This window comes from Saimiri boliviensis, chromosome 1, assembly GCF_048565385.1.
Source record: "Saimiri boliviensis isolate mSaiBol1 chromosome 1, mSaiBol1.pri, whole genome shotgun sequence".
In the NCBI taxonomy this organism is placed as follows: domain Eukaryota; kingdom Metazoa; phylum Chordata; class Mammalia; order Primates; family Cebidae; genus Saimiri; species Saimiri boliviensis.
The window spans coordinates 251,510,914-251,526,691 of NC_133449.1; the positions used below are offsets into that span (position 1 = coordinate 251,510,914).

General features: G+C 37.5%; 1 protein-coding gene across 4 annotated transcripts in view; it reads left to right on the top strand.

Moving 5' to 3' along the window:
* IL6ST (interleukin 6 cytokine family signal transducer) overlaps positions 1 to 15,778 on the top strand; it is a 73,520-nt gene that overhangs the window by 40,477 nt on the left and 17,265 nt on the right. For 3 of the 4 annotated variants that reach the window (XM_074385815.1, XM_074385812.1, XM_003925841.4), the window contains 7 exons: positions 3,545 to 3,711; positions 4,274 to 4,428; positions 7,060 to 7,219; positions 10,298 to 10,380; positions 11,371 to 11,584; positions 12,635 to 12,817; positions 15,656 to 15,757. In XM_074385815.1, coding sequence (XP_074241916.1) covers positions 3,545 to 3,711; positions 4,274 to 4,428; positions 7,060 to 7,219; positions 10,298 to 10,380; positions 11,371 to 11,584; positions 12,635 to 12,817; positions 15,656 to 15,757 — 1,064 coding nt within the window. Of the gene's footprint in view, positions 1 to 3,544; positions 3,712 to 4,273; positions 4,429 to 7,059; positions 7,220 to 7,653; positions 7,700 to 10,297; positions 10,381 to 11,370; positions 11,585 to 12,634; positions 12,818 to 15,655; positions 15,758 to 15,778 lie in introns of those variants that run through there. The other variant, XM_039468526.2, reaches the window with a different exon arrangement.

Below are 15,778 nucleotides of genomic sequence, written 5' to 3' on the forward strand. Positions count from 1 at the left end.
ACTAAACAGAGAGCTAAAATAAATAAATAAAAAGCAGAAGTTACAATTAAGCAACAAAGATCAAAAGAAGCAAAGAAGGGCATTATATAATGATAAAAGGATCAATGCAACAACAAGAAGAGCTAAAGATCCTAAATATATACGCACCCAATACAGGAATACGCAGACATACAAGACTTATAAAGAGACTTAGACTCCCACATAATAATAGTGGGAGACTTCAACATTAATATTAGACAGATCAATGAGACAGAAAATTAACAACGATATTCAGGACTTGAACTCAGATCTGGAACAAGTAAATGTAATTAACATTTATAGAACTCTGCACTTTAAATATACAAAATATACACTCTTATCAGTACCACATCATATCAACTTAGAAGTTTAAAAGAAATCTTGGTTGGCTCCTTGTTTGCTATTCTCTTCCCTCATTTTCTTTCATGTCTCCATTATTAAGGACAATTATAGGCATACCCATATTTAGACTGCATTCTAGCCCGGGCAATAAAGCAATACCCCCATCCTCTCTCCTTCTTCCTCTTTCTCTTTCTTCCTCTTCTTTATTCTTTAAAAAAAAAAAAAAAAAAAAAAAAGACATTCGTGATGTTTATAGGCAAGATCTGAGCTCCGGTGGACTCCGGCACTTTGCATTCTGAAGTGTCCAGGTATTGGAAGCAGAAGCGCACCCCATCATAGTAGAAATCCCGGAAGCCCCTGGTGCAAAAAAAAAATAAAAAAATAAAAAAATAAATAAATAATAATAATAATAAATAAAAAAAAATAAAAATAAATAAAAAAAATAAAAAAAAATTTAAAAAAAAATATTTTTCCTTAATTACCAGTTTTATAATGAGTTGATTTTTTTAGTATCCTCCTGGATAATGAGGGCTTTTCTTTTTCATTATAAATTTATATTTAAACACATTTGATATTTTAATTCATTATAGTGGTTGTTATTATTGATGCTTAAATTTTACCATCTTTGATCAGTGGCACTTTATTCAGATTGGCTCATTTGTCTTTTTTTTTTTTTTTTCTTTTTTCATTTTTAAGAGAAACTGCATTTGTCAGCCTCTGTCTTTTTTTTTTTTTTTTTTTTTCCTTTTTTAGACACGGGGTTTCACCATGTTGGCCAGGCTGGTCTTCAACTCCTGACCTCAGGTGATCCACCCATCTCGGCCTCCCAAAGTGCTAGGATTACAAGCATGAGCCACTATTCCCGGCCTTTTTGTTTGTTTGTTTGTTTGTTTTTGGAGACAGAGTTTCACTTTTTTTGCCTAGGCTGGAGTGAAGTGGCATGATCTCAGCACACTGCCATCTCTGCCTCCTGAGTTCAAGTGATTCTTCTGCCTCAGCCTCCTGAGTGGTTGGGATTATAGGTGCCCACTACCATGCACAGCTAATTTTTGTGTTTTTTTTTTTGTTTTTTTTTTTTTAGACGGAGTTTTGCTCTTGTTGCCCAGGCTGGAGTGCAATGGTGCGATCTCGGCTCACTGCAACCTCCGCCTCCCGGGCTCAGGCAATTCTCCTGCCTCAGCCTCCTAAGTAGCTGGGATTACAGGCACGCACCACCATGCCCAGCTAGTTTTTTGTATTTTTAGTAGAAACGGGGTTTCACCATGTTGACCAGGATGGTCTCGATCTCTTGACCTCGTGATCCACCCGTCTCGGCCTCCCAAAGTGCTGGGATTACAGGCTTGAGCCACCACGCCCAGCCCTGTATTTTTATTAGAGATGGGGTTTCACCATGTTGGCCAGGCTGGTCTTGAACTCCTGACCTCAAGTGATCCACCTGCCTCCAAAGTACTGGGATTACAGGTGTGAGACACCACACCCAGCTCATTCATCGCTTTGACACAACTTCCTTAGCCGTTGGTAGCTCTCTGATATAACATGTTTTTACAGGCTCATCTTACATATTTCTTCACCCAGACTTGGAGTCAACTATTCCCCAAAACTCTCTGGTTTCATTTAGTGGGAAATAATATTTAGAGACTACAATCTGGGTGGAATTCATTACTACTGGGTTGTCATAGTTTTTAGGTTTTTTTCAGTCAAAAGAGCTAGAATGTTTTGTGGTTTGAGATACAATACATCTTTTAAAAAGATACAAATTCATACTGATATTTTCAGTTTAAAATTAGGACTGTAGATTTTTACATAATTACATTCACCTAACATCTACATCTTCTTTCTTATGAACAGAAAAACCTAGTTCACAACAACACTGATATAATTATTCATTTGCTTCATCCTGTGGTTAATACAACAGCTGCAGAATAATACCAGTATTAGCACCAACAAAATGATTACTAAAAATGTTTTTTTTTTTGAGACAGAGTCTTGCTCTGTAGCCAGGCGCTAGGCTGGAGTGCAGTGGCGTGATCTCGGCTCACTGCGACCTCTGCCTCCTGGGTTCAAGCAATTCTTCTGCCTGAGCCTCCTGAATAACTGGGACTATAGGCATGTGCCACCATGCCCAGCTAATTTTTGCATATTTTAATAGAGACGGGGTTTCACCATGTTGGCGAGGATGGTCTTGATCTCTTGACCTCGTGATCGGCCAGCCTCGACCTCTCAAAGTGCTGGGATTACAGGCGTGAGCCACCTTGCCCAACCATGATTTTAAGATTGTTTTTCTCTATGAAGGATGTGTAGTAGTCAAATTATTTTTTTTTTTAAGGCTTAGCTAAAGTATGGAATATTACTATGTTTTAATGTTACTTGGAATAGTTCCTTTCTATGTGGTTATACCACATAGTCAGTACACAAGTTTATGTGTTCCATTTTGCTTTTGATTTTTAGGAATTTTTCTTAATAATTATAATCCCAAAAGTCAAATCTATTAATAGTATTAAGGCATATTCAGTGAAGTTTATATTCCTGAATCCTCTGCCTTATATTTCCTTCTTCCTCTTAGAGGCTGTTTGTGTTTTGGTTCAATTTGGGGTTTGGTTTATCCTTCTATTTTTAAAAAGTGTTTTTTATATATATATTTTTAATTGAGGCATAATTTATATACATATAAATAAATATAGTAATATTATTTGAAACTTTCCATGGTGTTAGAAATCAGATAGTGGTTGCTTAAGTTTGACTAGAAAGAGGAATTGCCTTAAGACTAAAGGCTGAGGGGTGATAGAAATTCTTATCCTTAACCTCCTGTCATCTTCTAGCATACTGTGCTTAGAGAAAGCATATTGTGCTTAAAGAAATTTCTGGTACAGTAAGGGTTCTGTTTTAGGAAAAAACAGCACTGGGATCACAAGGAAATAGATAATTTTTGGAGAGGAGTCAGTGGAGATGGAGCATAAAATTTTAAAGCACAATATTTTTAGACTACAAATTTGAAAATAATTTATGTCTTTAGATCAAAGTCAATTTTAAAGGTTAATTTTTAAGAAATTTTGTTAGTGATCAATTTACTGCAAAATTTGCTACAACAGTCTAGATCTCATCAAATTCTTTGCAAGTAATTTTTTTCAGTCTAATTTTTTCAGATGTGTTTTTAATGACTGATTCTTCAATTTTTTGTATTTAGGGCAACACACAAGTTTCCTGATTGCATAGCAAAACGTGACACCCCTACCTCATGCACTGTTGATTATTCTACTGTGTATTTTGTCAACATTGAAGTCTGGGTAGAAGCAGAGAATGCGCTTGGGAATGTCACATCAGATCACATCAATTTTGATCCTGTATATAAAGGTAGTTATAAACCTGAATTTGAGAGTTTATTTGACTCTCTAGTAGTTTAAAAATTAAAGCAGTTTTTAGATTTCAATTAATATAGATACAAGCATTTATTTATCTTAGTGATTTTTATGAAGTAATTTTATCAATAATATCAAATGGAATTTGGAAAAAGAAAAATATCCATAATTTAACCACACGTATAGCTGTTTTCACTTTGAATGTTATCTTCTGGTATTTGTCGAGTTCTCAAACATTTTACACCATTGTAATTACAATATGTATATTCCATTTTTATTCTCATTTTAAATTTGATATCATAAATGTTTGTCTTTTGATATATGAACCTGAAGAGATTGACAAATACAGTAAACTGACAAGGAAAACTAAAGGTTCTTTAGAAATCTTTTTTTTTTCCATTATAAGATATATTGTATAGCATAATTTTCAGAGAAATTAGTTCATTTGGTAAGGATAAATGAATATTGTAAAATAAAGGATAATATAAAGAGTATATTTGAGTTTGTATATTAAATTGTAAAACATAATAAGCCTTAGGATTTATTTTATTTTTCAGTGAAACCCAATCCACCACATAATTTATCAGTGATCAACTCAGAGGAACTGTCTAGTATCTTAAAACTGACGTGGACCAACCCAGGTATTAAGAGTGTAATAACACTAAAATATAACATTCAATATAGGACCAAAGATGCCTCAACTTGGAGCCAGGTAAATTGAAAGTTACTGTTTATTCAAATACTTCTTTCAACCCTGTAACCTTAAAAAGTTTCAGTCATTTTCTAAATGTCTTAAGTTTCTGGTTAAGTGAAATATTTTGCTTGACACCTCTTCTGGGTCTTTATTTCAAACAAGGGCAATCAGGAAGAGAGAAAATACAGCTTGCTGTATAGAGTAGCCTTAAAGTACAACATGAAAATGATACAGGTTGATAGGAAATGGCAACTTTTTAAAGAGACAGGGTCTCCCTTTGCTCAGGCTGCCGGCCCACTCCAACTTTGGACTCGAGCTTAAGTGATCCTCCTGCCTTAGTTTCGTTGCAGGTGTGTACCACCACACGTAGCTGCTGCTGCTGCTATTATTATTATTATTATTAGTAGTAGTAGTAGTGGAGATAGAGTCTCACCATGTTGCCCAAGATGGTCTCAAACTTCTGGCCTTTAGTGATTCTCCTACTTTGGCCTCCCACAGTGCTGGGATTACAGATGTGAGCTACCACTCCAAACCTAGAAATGGCATTTTCAATGGGGGATACAAAGAATATAGGTAATAAGCAAATTAAGTAGAGGAGCAAAAATAAAGAGATTATAAAGATAAGGTAGCTAGTTGGTGTGCTGCACTCTGCCAGAATCAGTCTGTGACTTGTTTTTGTAAATAAAGTGTTTTTTGAACACAGACATACTAATTTCTTTACATATTGTCTCTATTTTTATTCTACATTGGAAGAGTGAGTAGTTTCAAAGAGATCATCTGGACTGCAAGCCTAAAATATTAGTAAATGTTTTATCTACCTCTTTATGGAAAGTTTGCCAACCACTGAGGTAAAGGAAGGGATTGGTAGGGAACTTATAGGACTGAAAAGGATAGTGTACCAAAAGATGATGCTTGTCAGCAAAAGAAAAAATACTTGGAGCTTTTTAAAAGGCTATCACCATAGCATTCAGCTATCCATACTCTTCTCTGTTTTGATTTCATTTATCACTAACAGTATGTCTTTGCTTTTGCTGCTGTGGTCACAGTGAGCTTATAAGGGAATTGGGCTCATGACCTTACTTCTTTTTATCCCACTTAAAGTGCTCAGAATACAATGAGAAAAAGCAATAAAACAAAATTGGATTAATGCTTCATGTTGTATAGAGAATGTACATACCTGAAATTCTTCAGAATGAGATATTAAGTATAGCATCTTAATTCAGTGCTACAAAAATACTGACATTTATTTTGTATCTAATATTAAATTGTCAGAGTAATAAAACCACTTATTTATCTATGTTTAATCTCTTTTTTTTTTTTTTTTTTCTCTGAAAGCCAAGTTTAAAAGCCACAGAAACTCTTGTTTTTCTTGATTGGGCTGGATACCTTCCTTTTGTCCATCCACATCTACACTCTTCTCTTCCCTACCCGTCTCTTTGTTGTGTTATGCTGACCTGTATGGATTTCATCTGTGGGTTCCCATTCTTTCTAGCTTCCTAGTGACTTTGGCTAATGCTGGGCAGGAGAGAAGACAGAAGAAAAGTGAAATTGGCATGTTGATTTTTCTCTGCTTCCTCTCTGGAACTGGCTTTTTTTGTTGTTGCTTTTTTGAGATGCAGTTTTGCTCTCGTTGCCCAGGCTGGAGTGCAGTGGTACTATCTTGGCTCACTGCAACCTCCACCTCCCCAGTTCAGGTGATTCTTCTCCCTCAGAATCCTGAGTAGCTGGGATTATAGTACCCACTACCACGCCCAGCTACTGTTTGTATTTTTAGTAAAGATGGAGTTTCACCATTGGCCAGGCTGGTCTTGAAATCCTGACCACAGGTGATCCACCCACCTCAGCCTCCCAAAGTGCTGGGATTACAGGTGTTAAGTACCACACCCAGCCAGCTGTCTTTCAACTTAAGATCACTGCCTGTCAAGACAGCCCTCCCTAGCTGACCCTCTTCTTTCAAGTTCTGGTACCTCTCCTCATCCCTTTGGGCCTAGAAGTAGAAACAGCCCCAGAGTATTAACTGCACCGTCTAAAGATTTCATATACTCTGCATGTAGTCCCTTTACAAAGCCCTCCTCAAATTAATTCTAAGTGAAGTGAGCCATCTGTTTTCTACTGAAATCCTGAGTTATATTAAAAGCCCTGTGGAAGAAATAAAGGGAAAAAAGGAAGGGTAACAGATGTTTCCATACTTCTCAAACCTAATAACTACTGATTTGGAAAACTTACACTTATTTCTCTCCTGAGGTTGAGTTTAATGTATCAGTCCTGTTTCAATAATATAGTTTATAGGCTGGGTGCTGTGGCCCACGGCAGCACTTTGGGAGGACAAGGCAGGTAGAGATTGCTTGAGGTCAGGAGTTCGAGACCAGCCTGGCCAACATGGTGAAACCTCATCTATACTAAAAATACAAAAATGAGCTGGGAGTGGTGGTCGGTGCCTGTGAGTAATCCCAGCTACTCAGGAGGCTGAGGCAGGAGAATCGCTTGAACCCGGGAGGCAGAGGCTGCAGTGAGCCTAGATCACATCACTACACTCCAGCCTGGGCAACAGAGCAAGATTCTACCTCAAAAAAGAATTTCTAAATTTTAACAAAATTTAGAAGACCTTACTAATCGAGGTTTTCTGTTGGTTGATTTCCTTTGTTTCAGATTCCTCCTGAAGATACAGCATCCACCCGATCTTCATTCACTGTCCAGGACCTTAAGCCTTTCACAGAATATGTATTTAGGATTCGCTGTATGAAGGAAGATGGTAAGGGATACTGGAGTGACTGGAGTGAAGAAGCAAGTGGGATCACCTATGAAGATAGTAAGTAAATACATATATATGAAGAAGTAAAGCTATTGGAATTCCAGCTGTGAATTGGTTCTGGTTTTAATAATATAGCCTGATTGCTTCTTCTTTTGTGATCATTTTATTCAAACTGCAGTATTTTACATTTTCATTTTTAAGGACATTAGTTTGTAAAATTTAATATAGATTATTGATAGTATAAGTCTATTTGATACCTAATTAAGTTATTATGGATTTGTGTCTTAGATACTATCAGAAAACCATTGACTTAAGTGTTGATACGTCTGTAGAAGATTTTATTTAAGGAGACTTGTCCAGAGATACTCCTAACTAGAGAATCATATCCTGAATCATTAAAATCAGACTGTCTAGCAAACTATACCTTAGATCCATCCTCACTATCAGAAAGATATTTGTATTATACTGTTTGTTCATTTTTTTTCTAATAGCACTTGATAAGGCCTTGTGAAGCGATTGACTCTGGAATTTTGGTTGGTTAGTTTTTATTTTCCTTTTTTCTCCTATAGATAATATAATATATATGTTATAGAATATAAAAGGTACAAAAAGAGTATACAGTCTAAAGTAAGATTCTCACTGCAAAGCAGCTGATGTTACTAAGTTCTTGTGTAGCCATCAAGAAATAATCCTGTGGCATAGATTTTTCATTTTGAACACTGTCCTGTCACAGATTCACCCCTTAGTTATCAATAGCAGTAGCTATGGCTAAATAATCCCCTACCACCTATGTCCCTTTACTTAGAGCTCATCTAGTGGTTTAGATGATGTGACTTGAGAATGTCAAAGGCAGAAAAGCAATTTTGCTATTGCTGGCTTGGGAGTCCTCAGCCAGATTCCTTTGTCTTGACCATGAATTCTTAAACTGAGGTACATGGGGAAGAGTTCATGAAATACTTTAAAATGTAGGTAAAATATTGTGGTTAGTGCCTGTGTGCATTTTTATGGGACAGAGGTACATAATCTTAGTCAAATCAATGAGTGCATGAAGTCTCTGGTTCTCTTTATGTTAGGAAATATTTCCGGCTCATACATTTTTTAATGATAGACTGGACAGGGAAAATGTGGCACATACACACCATGGAATATTATGCAGCCATCAAAAACTATGAGTTTGTGTCCTTTGTAGGGACATGGATGAACCTGGAAACCATCATTCTCAGCAAACTGACACAAGAGCAGAAAATCAAACACATATGTTCTCACTCATAGGCGGGTGTTGAACAATGAGAACACATGGACACAGGGAGGGGAGCACTACACACTGGGGTCTGTTGGGGGGAAATAGGGGAGGGACGGCGGGGGGTGGGGAGTTGGGGAGAGATAGCATGGGGAGAAATGCCAGATACAGGTGAGGGGGAGGAAGGCAGCAAATCACACTGCCACGTGTGTACCTATGCAACAATTTTGCATGTTCTTCACATGTACCCCAAAACCTAAAATGCAATAAAAAAATAAAAATAAAAATAAAATTATTTATTCAACAACAACAAAAAATAATTTATGTTCTTTATTCTGTTTGGGTGCTGCATTGTACTCATGCGTATTTATCTGTTTGAACTTCTGTACCAGCAGCCTTTTCCCCAGCCTTCCTGGTCTGCCTGTCCTCTTTTCTGTTTTGTTGTCGGTAATTGCCTCTTTATAACATATCAGTATTTAGAGTTTTTATTTTTTGAAACAGGATCTCACTCTGTCACCCAGGCTGGAGTGCAGTGGCATGAACACAGCTCACTGCAGCCTCAACCTCCCAGGCTCAAGCGATCTTCCTGCCTCAGCCCCCAATGTAGCTGGGATTACAGGCACATGCCACCATGACCAGCAAATTTTTGTATTTTTTGTGGAGACAAGGTTTTGCCATGTTGCCTAGTCTGGTCTTGAATTACTGAGCTGAAGTATGATTCACATGCCTCAGCCTTAAGTGCTGAGATTGCAAGCATGAGACACCACACTCAGCCTCCCTGCTTAGATTTTATTCAACTCTTTTCTTACTCTCCTAATGACCATACCTTGTTATTATATTTATAAAAATTTTGAGAAACCAATCAATGCCATTCATTTTTTAAAGACAAACTTTTTACAATAAAAAGTATCAGTAGTATCAGTTGATATTACTTATTGCAGAAAGTCCAATAGCTGTTATTAAAAGTTTGGAAGAATTGATACTACAGGCATTTTTAAAACCTAATTTAATTACTGATATTTAACAATTTGTGTTTTGGCTGGGTATGGTGGCCAAACCCCAGCTACTTGGGATGCTGAGGTGGCAGGATCACCTGAGCCAAGGAGCTCAGGGTTATAGTGCGCTACAGTCATCCACTGTACTCCAGCCTGTGCAACCGAGTGAAACACTGTCTCTGGAAAAAAACCAACACACTATGTTTTATGGAGTGCTTTTTCAAATGGTCAATGATTATCACAACAATACTGTGAATTTGTTTTTATTACATCCCATCACTCTCAATCATCCCTACATAAAGTAGTAAAAGTAGTAAACTTATTTTACTACATTTAGCTTGTTTTATATGCCTATGAATATTGAATGTGTTTAAATAGTTTTTCGAGTTTGATTTTCAGCGATAAGTAGTATCAATAGAATAAGAGAGGAGCCAAATAAAATCTAAGCAGTGATGTGTTGATCATGAAGAGGCAATTACAGATGACAAAACAGAAGTGAAGACAGGCAGACCAGGAAGTCTGGGGAAAGGCTGCTGGTACAGGAGATTCAAGTAGATAAATATGCAAGAATACAGTGCAGCACACACACCGAATAAAGAACATGAAGTTATAAGAAAGAGTGATGCCTCTTCTAGATGTTGCTCAGGATACATTTGTACCTTTACAATTTTGAGGTTAGAAGAGAGTTCCATTGTAATTGGAATCATCAGGCTATATCACTGTGACAAAAGGAAGAGCCAGGTGTATCATGCTGGGATGGGAAAATGCTGGTATAAAGAGGTAGAGACACCATGCAATTGGAGGGCAAGAGTAGCCAGAACAAAGTAAAAGAATAATTTGCAGAATGTTATTTTACTGTTAAAACCTTTTTATTTTAAGAAGTTTATGTCTTTTCTTTAGGACCATCTAAAGCACCGAGTTTCTGGTATAAAACAGATCCATCCCATACTCGTGGCAATAGAACTGTACAACTCATGTGGAAGGTAAAAATCACATTTACAGTCTTTTATCTCTTATAAATACATTTTTTTTTTTTTTTTGAGACAGAGTCTTGCTGTGTCACCAGGCTGGAGTGGAGTGGTGCAATCTCAGCTCACTGCAACCTCCGCCTCCTGGGTTCAAGCAATTCTTCTGCATTAGCCTCCTGAGTAGCTGGGACTACACGCACATGCCACCATGCCCAGCTAATTTTTGTACCTTTAGTAGAGATAGTGTTTCACCATTTTTTTAGCCAGAATGGTCTTGATCTCTTGACCTTGTGATCCACCTGCCTCGGCCTCCCAAAGTGCTGGGATTACGGCCGTGAGCCACCGTACCTGACCCTTATAAATATATTTTGGATGGTATTATGAGTGGTGGTTTTTTAAACAGGTAAGTTTTTATTCATCTTAACAGCAAAGCATTTGATTACTATTTTTAATAAAAAAGTTAAAAAGTTAAAGCTTTGTATGTATTAATATATAGAAGTGAAGTTCATAAACTATAAATAATACCTCATAGGTATTTAAGTACAGCTCTGTGAAAGTATAAGTTCTATAAGAAGAGGAATGTTGTTTTGTAATTTGGAATTTTCCAGAGTACCTCAGAAAATAATAAAAGTTCATGATAATCAAAATGTATGCTGATAAGTGTATGAGTAGATCATACTAAAAAAGAAGGTAGAAAGAAAAATACTCAAGCATAAATTCAATAATTTAGGCCTACATAGCCACAATGCAGAATTGCATACAGAACCAAAAGCTAACAGAATGATGCTACTTACCCTGTTTTAGTTGAGGTCATGCTTTTGCTCTTCATCTAGTATGTGGTTGTTTTATTTTAGAACCAAATTTAAAATGAGATTGTGAGTCCTTTACAGTTAAATATTTAGAGATTTGACATAATGGCATGATTTGTGAATATGAGGAAAAAACTGATTAACTTATATTTAAGATTTATGCAATTATTTTTAAAAGTAAACTACTTTATTACAGACATTGCCTCCTTTTGAAGCCAATGGAAAAATCTTGGATTATGAAGTGACTCTCACAAGATGGAAATCACGTTTACAAAATTTTTACACAGTTAATGACACAAAGCTGACAGCAAATCTTACAAGTGATCACTATGTAGCAACCCTAACAGCAAGAAATCTTGTTGGCAAATCAGATGCAGCTGTTTTAACTATTCCTGCCTGTGACTTTCAAGGTTTGTGTCTGTGAGATGGAGACTGACTCTTGGATGGAAAAAAGGTGGTTAGGGATGGACAGGGCTCCCATAAAAACCACAAGTCATCTAAGACTATCTCCTCAGTATCAGGGATAATCACGTTTTTATTTTTAAATTGTTTTAATTTTATAAATAATGATTCTTTTCCCTTTTTTTTTTTGGGGGGGGGGGGGTTTCGTCAGGTTGCTCAGGCTGGTCTGGAACTCCTGAGCTCACGCGATCTCTCCCTGACCTCCCAAAGTGCTGGGATTATAGGCATAAGCCACTGCACATAGCCAGTGACACATTTTTAGGAATCAGTCAACAGACAAATTTCTTCAGGATACATTTCCATCACAACATGCTCACTTAAACTTTGCAGTAAGCTACTTAATTCTTTTAAGCATATTCTGATTACTTACATGGTTTTTAAAATATTATTTCAAGACTTTGGGAACCTCATATACATGTGACTGAAATATGTTTAGCTTTATTTGTACTTTTCAAAGAAGAAGAATTGCAATTACAAACTTAGAAATACCAAACATTTGAAGAATTTAGGGAAAGCAATTTTTTTTTTTTTTTGAGACAGCGTGCCACTCTTTTGCCTAGGCTGGAGTGCAGTGGCATGATCTCAGCTTACTGCTGCCTCTGCCTTCTGGCTTCCAGCAGTTCTTGTGCCTCAGCCTCCCAAGTAGCTGGAATTACAGGCATGCGCCATAACACACAGCTAATTTTGCATTTATAGTAGAGATGGGGTTTCATCATGTTGGCCAGGCTGATTTCAAACCCCTGACCTCAAGTGATCCACCCACCTCAACCTCCCAAAGTGCTGGGATTACAGGCAGGAGAGCCACCGCACCCGGCGGGCAAAGCAACATTTACATTTAAAAATTAATTGACTACTTTACCTGTAAGTTACAATAAAGTGCTTTTATGCAAGGAAATATATGCTACAAAAATTGATAAATCATGTTTTAGAAATGACTGTAAAATATGGAAATTTCAAATTTGTATTTATTATGTCAATATTCAAACTTTGTTTTAAAGCTACTCGCCCTGTAATGGATCTTAAAGCATTCCCCAAAGATAACATGCTTTGGGTAGAATGGACTACTCCAAGGGAATCTGTAAAGAAATATGTACTTGAGTGGTGTGTGTTATCAGATACATCACCCTGTATCACAGACTGGCAACAAGAAGATGGTACCGTGCATCGCACCTATTTAAGAGGTATACCTGGCTAGAAACACTTAAGTTGATATCCTTTTTCTAACTCCTTAGGCAGCTTTTTCTTTTGCTTATAGGTGTTGTGGTCCGTTGAAAAGACTTCCAATTTATCATAGCCCCACTAGTTATTAAATGTGTGACTTTCAGCAATTCATACTTAACCTCTCTGAATTACAGAGTCTCTCTATGAACAGACTGGGGTTAATACTGTCTTCTGTTTATACCCCAGTACAGTTTTATCATCAAGGGAAAACTCTTAAAACTATAGAGTAAAGGGAAATATACAAGAGTCGAAACTTTGCTGCAGATTAGTTGTATGTTCTCTGTACTTAACACCCTCATCTTTCAGATGAGAAAATGGTTTCCTAGAGCATCCAGATGACTTGTTGAATGTCTTAGAGCCATCAGACAGAGGAAGCAGAACTAGAATTCCGATTTCCTTATATCTTTCAATTGGAAGTACTAATGAAGGACAGAAGTAATGAATCATAGCGCTCCAGTCTGTGTGTTACAGAGCTGCTTAAGTGCTTTTAAAGTGATATAACAACTTTAAAGAGAAAACAAACTCAATTTATGTTCTTTTGTTGATGAAGGATAATTAATAATTAGAATTCAGCTGTGAATAATATAGTTAATTAGAGAAAAGCCGTAAGCAGAGAGATTCCTACCATAAAGTTTTTGAGCTTTAATCATAATACAAGCTGTTTGGACTTCATTGACCTATTACTAGTGTACAGTTTTAATGAGCTTGGTTGTCTGGTTTGTTGACCATATCAAATTAAAAACATTTGGCGCTTAGGGAAGAAACAGGCTGAAAATAACTATAGAAACCTCAAAAATAAACAAATACAGGGTCTCAGTTCATCTTGTGGAGTATGGTGGCGTGATGATGGCTCACTGCAGCCTTCAGCTCCCAGGCTGAAGTGATCGTCTGCCTCATCCTCTGGAGTATCTGGGACTACAGGCACATGCTGCCACACTCAGTATTGCAGAGGCTGGTCTCCAACACCTGGCCTCAAGCAGTCCTCTCACCTCAACCTCCCAAAGTGCTGGTATCACAGGTATGAGCCACTGCTCAGAGCCAATAGAAACTTTTTAAAAAAGTGGCTGGGCATGGTGGCTCACACCTGTAATCTCAGCACTTTGGGAGGCTGAGGTGGGTTGATCACCTGAAGTCAGGAGTTTGAGACCAACCTGACCAACATGGAGAAACTCCATCTCTACTAAAAATACAAAATTAGCTGGGCATGGTGGCGCATGCCTATAATCCCAGCTACTTGGAAGGCTGAGGCAGGAGAATTGCTTGAACCCAGGAGGCAGAGGTTGCAGTGAGCCAAGATAGCGCCATTGAACTCCAGCATGGGCAGTAAGAGTAAAACTCCATCTCAAAAAAAAAAAAAAAAAAAAAAAAAAAAAAACTAGCATAGCTTGTGGAGACATTAAGGTTGGGATAGGTAGTCCTATATAGCTCAGTAAGCCTAAAAGCATCACTATTAGAATAGAATATAAAAACTGTTCATTTCTTGGTAATATTGAATCATCAAAAGGTAAAATCACTTTGTTTAAGAAGGTAAAGGAACATGTAATTTCGTGAGTGATAGCTAAGGAATGTACATTCTTATTGAAGGTAAATTTCAATAAAATGTTTTCTGATATATACAGATAATATACTGTATAAAAAAGGAATTTAACTGCTACATGCTAAAAAAGATAAAAATAAAGGAAGTTTTTGTTTTTTTTTTAAGTGATCCACCCACCTCAGCCTCCCAAAGTGCTGGGATTATAGATAGGAGCCACAGCCCCTGGCCAAGGAAGTTTTTCAGATACCTTTTTTCCAACTCACCCAACAAACTAGGGCCATTAGTGCTTTCTCCTAGATCTTACTAGTTTATTCATCTTGCTCCTTAGGCGGTTCTCTCTTGTAGGTAAGACATACAAGGACCAGGCGCAGTGTTTCATTCCTGTAATCCCAGCACTCTGGGAGGCCGAGGCAGGCAGATCACAAGGTCAGGAGTTCGAGACCAGCCTGGCCAAAATGGTGAAACCCCATCTCTACTAAAAATACAAAAATTAGCTGGACGTGGTGGTGAGTGCCTGTAATCTCAGCTACTCGGGAGGCTGAGGCAGGAGAATCACTTGAACCTGGGAGGCAGAGGTTACAATGAGCCAAGGTTGTGCCGTTGCACTCCAGCCTGGGCAACAGTGTGAGACTACATCTCAAGAAAAAAAAAAGACATACAAAAATAATGAGACTCTAAAATCGAGAGTAATTTGAGATCATTGTTTTATAAATTCTAAATGTAAATACCATCATTATTCTTAACAATATAATTTTTATTCACTGCATTGGCAATACTTTTGCAGACAGTTGTACCCAATTAAACTTGAATCCAGTACACAAAAGGCAATGCTTACTTAGAAAACTGCAGGTTTTTTTTTTTTTTTGAGACGGAGTTTCACTCTTGTTACCCAGGCTGGAGTGCAATGGCACAATCTCGGCTCACCGCAACCTCTGCCTCCTGGGTTCAAGCAATTCTCCTCCCTCAGCCTCCTGAGTAGCTGGGATTACAGGCGTGCACCACCATGCCCAGCTAATTTTTGTATTTTTAGTAGAGATGGGGTTTCACCATGTTGACCAGGATGGTCTCGATCTCTTGACCTCGTGATCCACCTGCCTTGGCCTCCCAAAGTGCTGAGATTATAGGCATGAGCCACTGTGCCCAGCTCAAAACTGCCGTTTAAAAAGAAAATTAAGTGGTCATGAAATTATAATGTAAATAAATAATGGTATTAACTTTTTCATTATAGAAAAACATGCTTAATCTGGTGTTCTTGTTTTAGGGAACTTAGCAGAGAGCAAATGCTATGTGATAACAGTTACTCCAGTATATGCTGATGGACCAGGAAGGCCTCAATCCATAAAGGCATACCTTAAACAAGCCCGTAAGTCCAAGCTCACTTTCT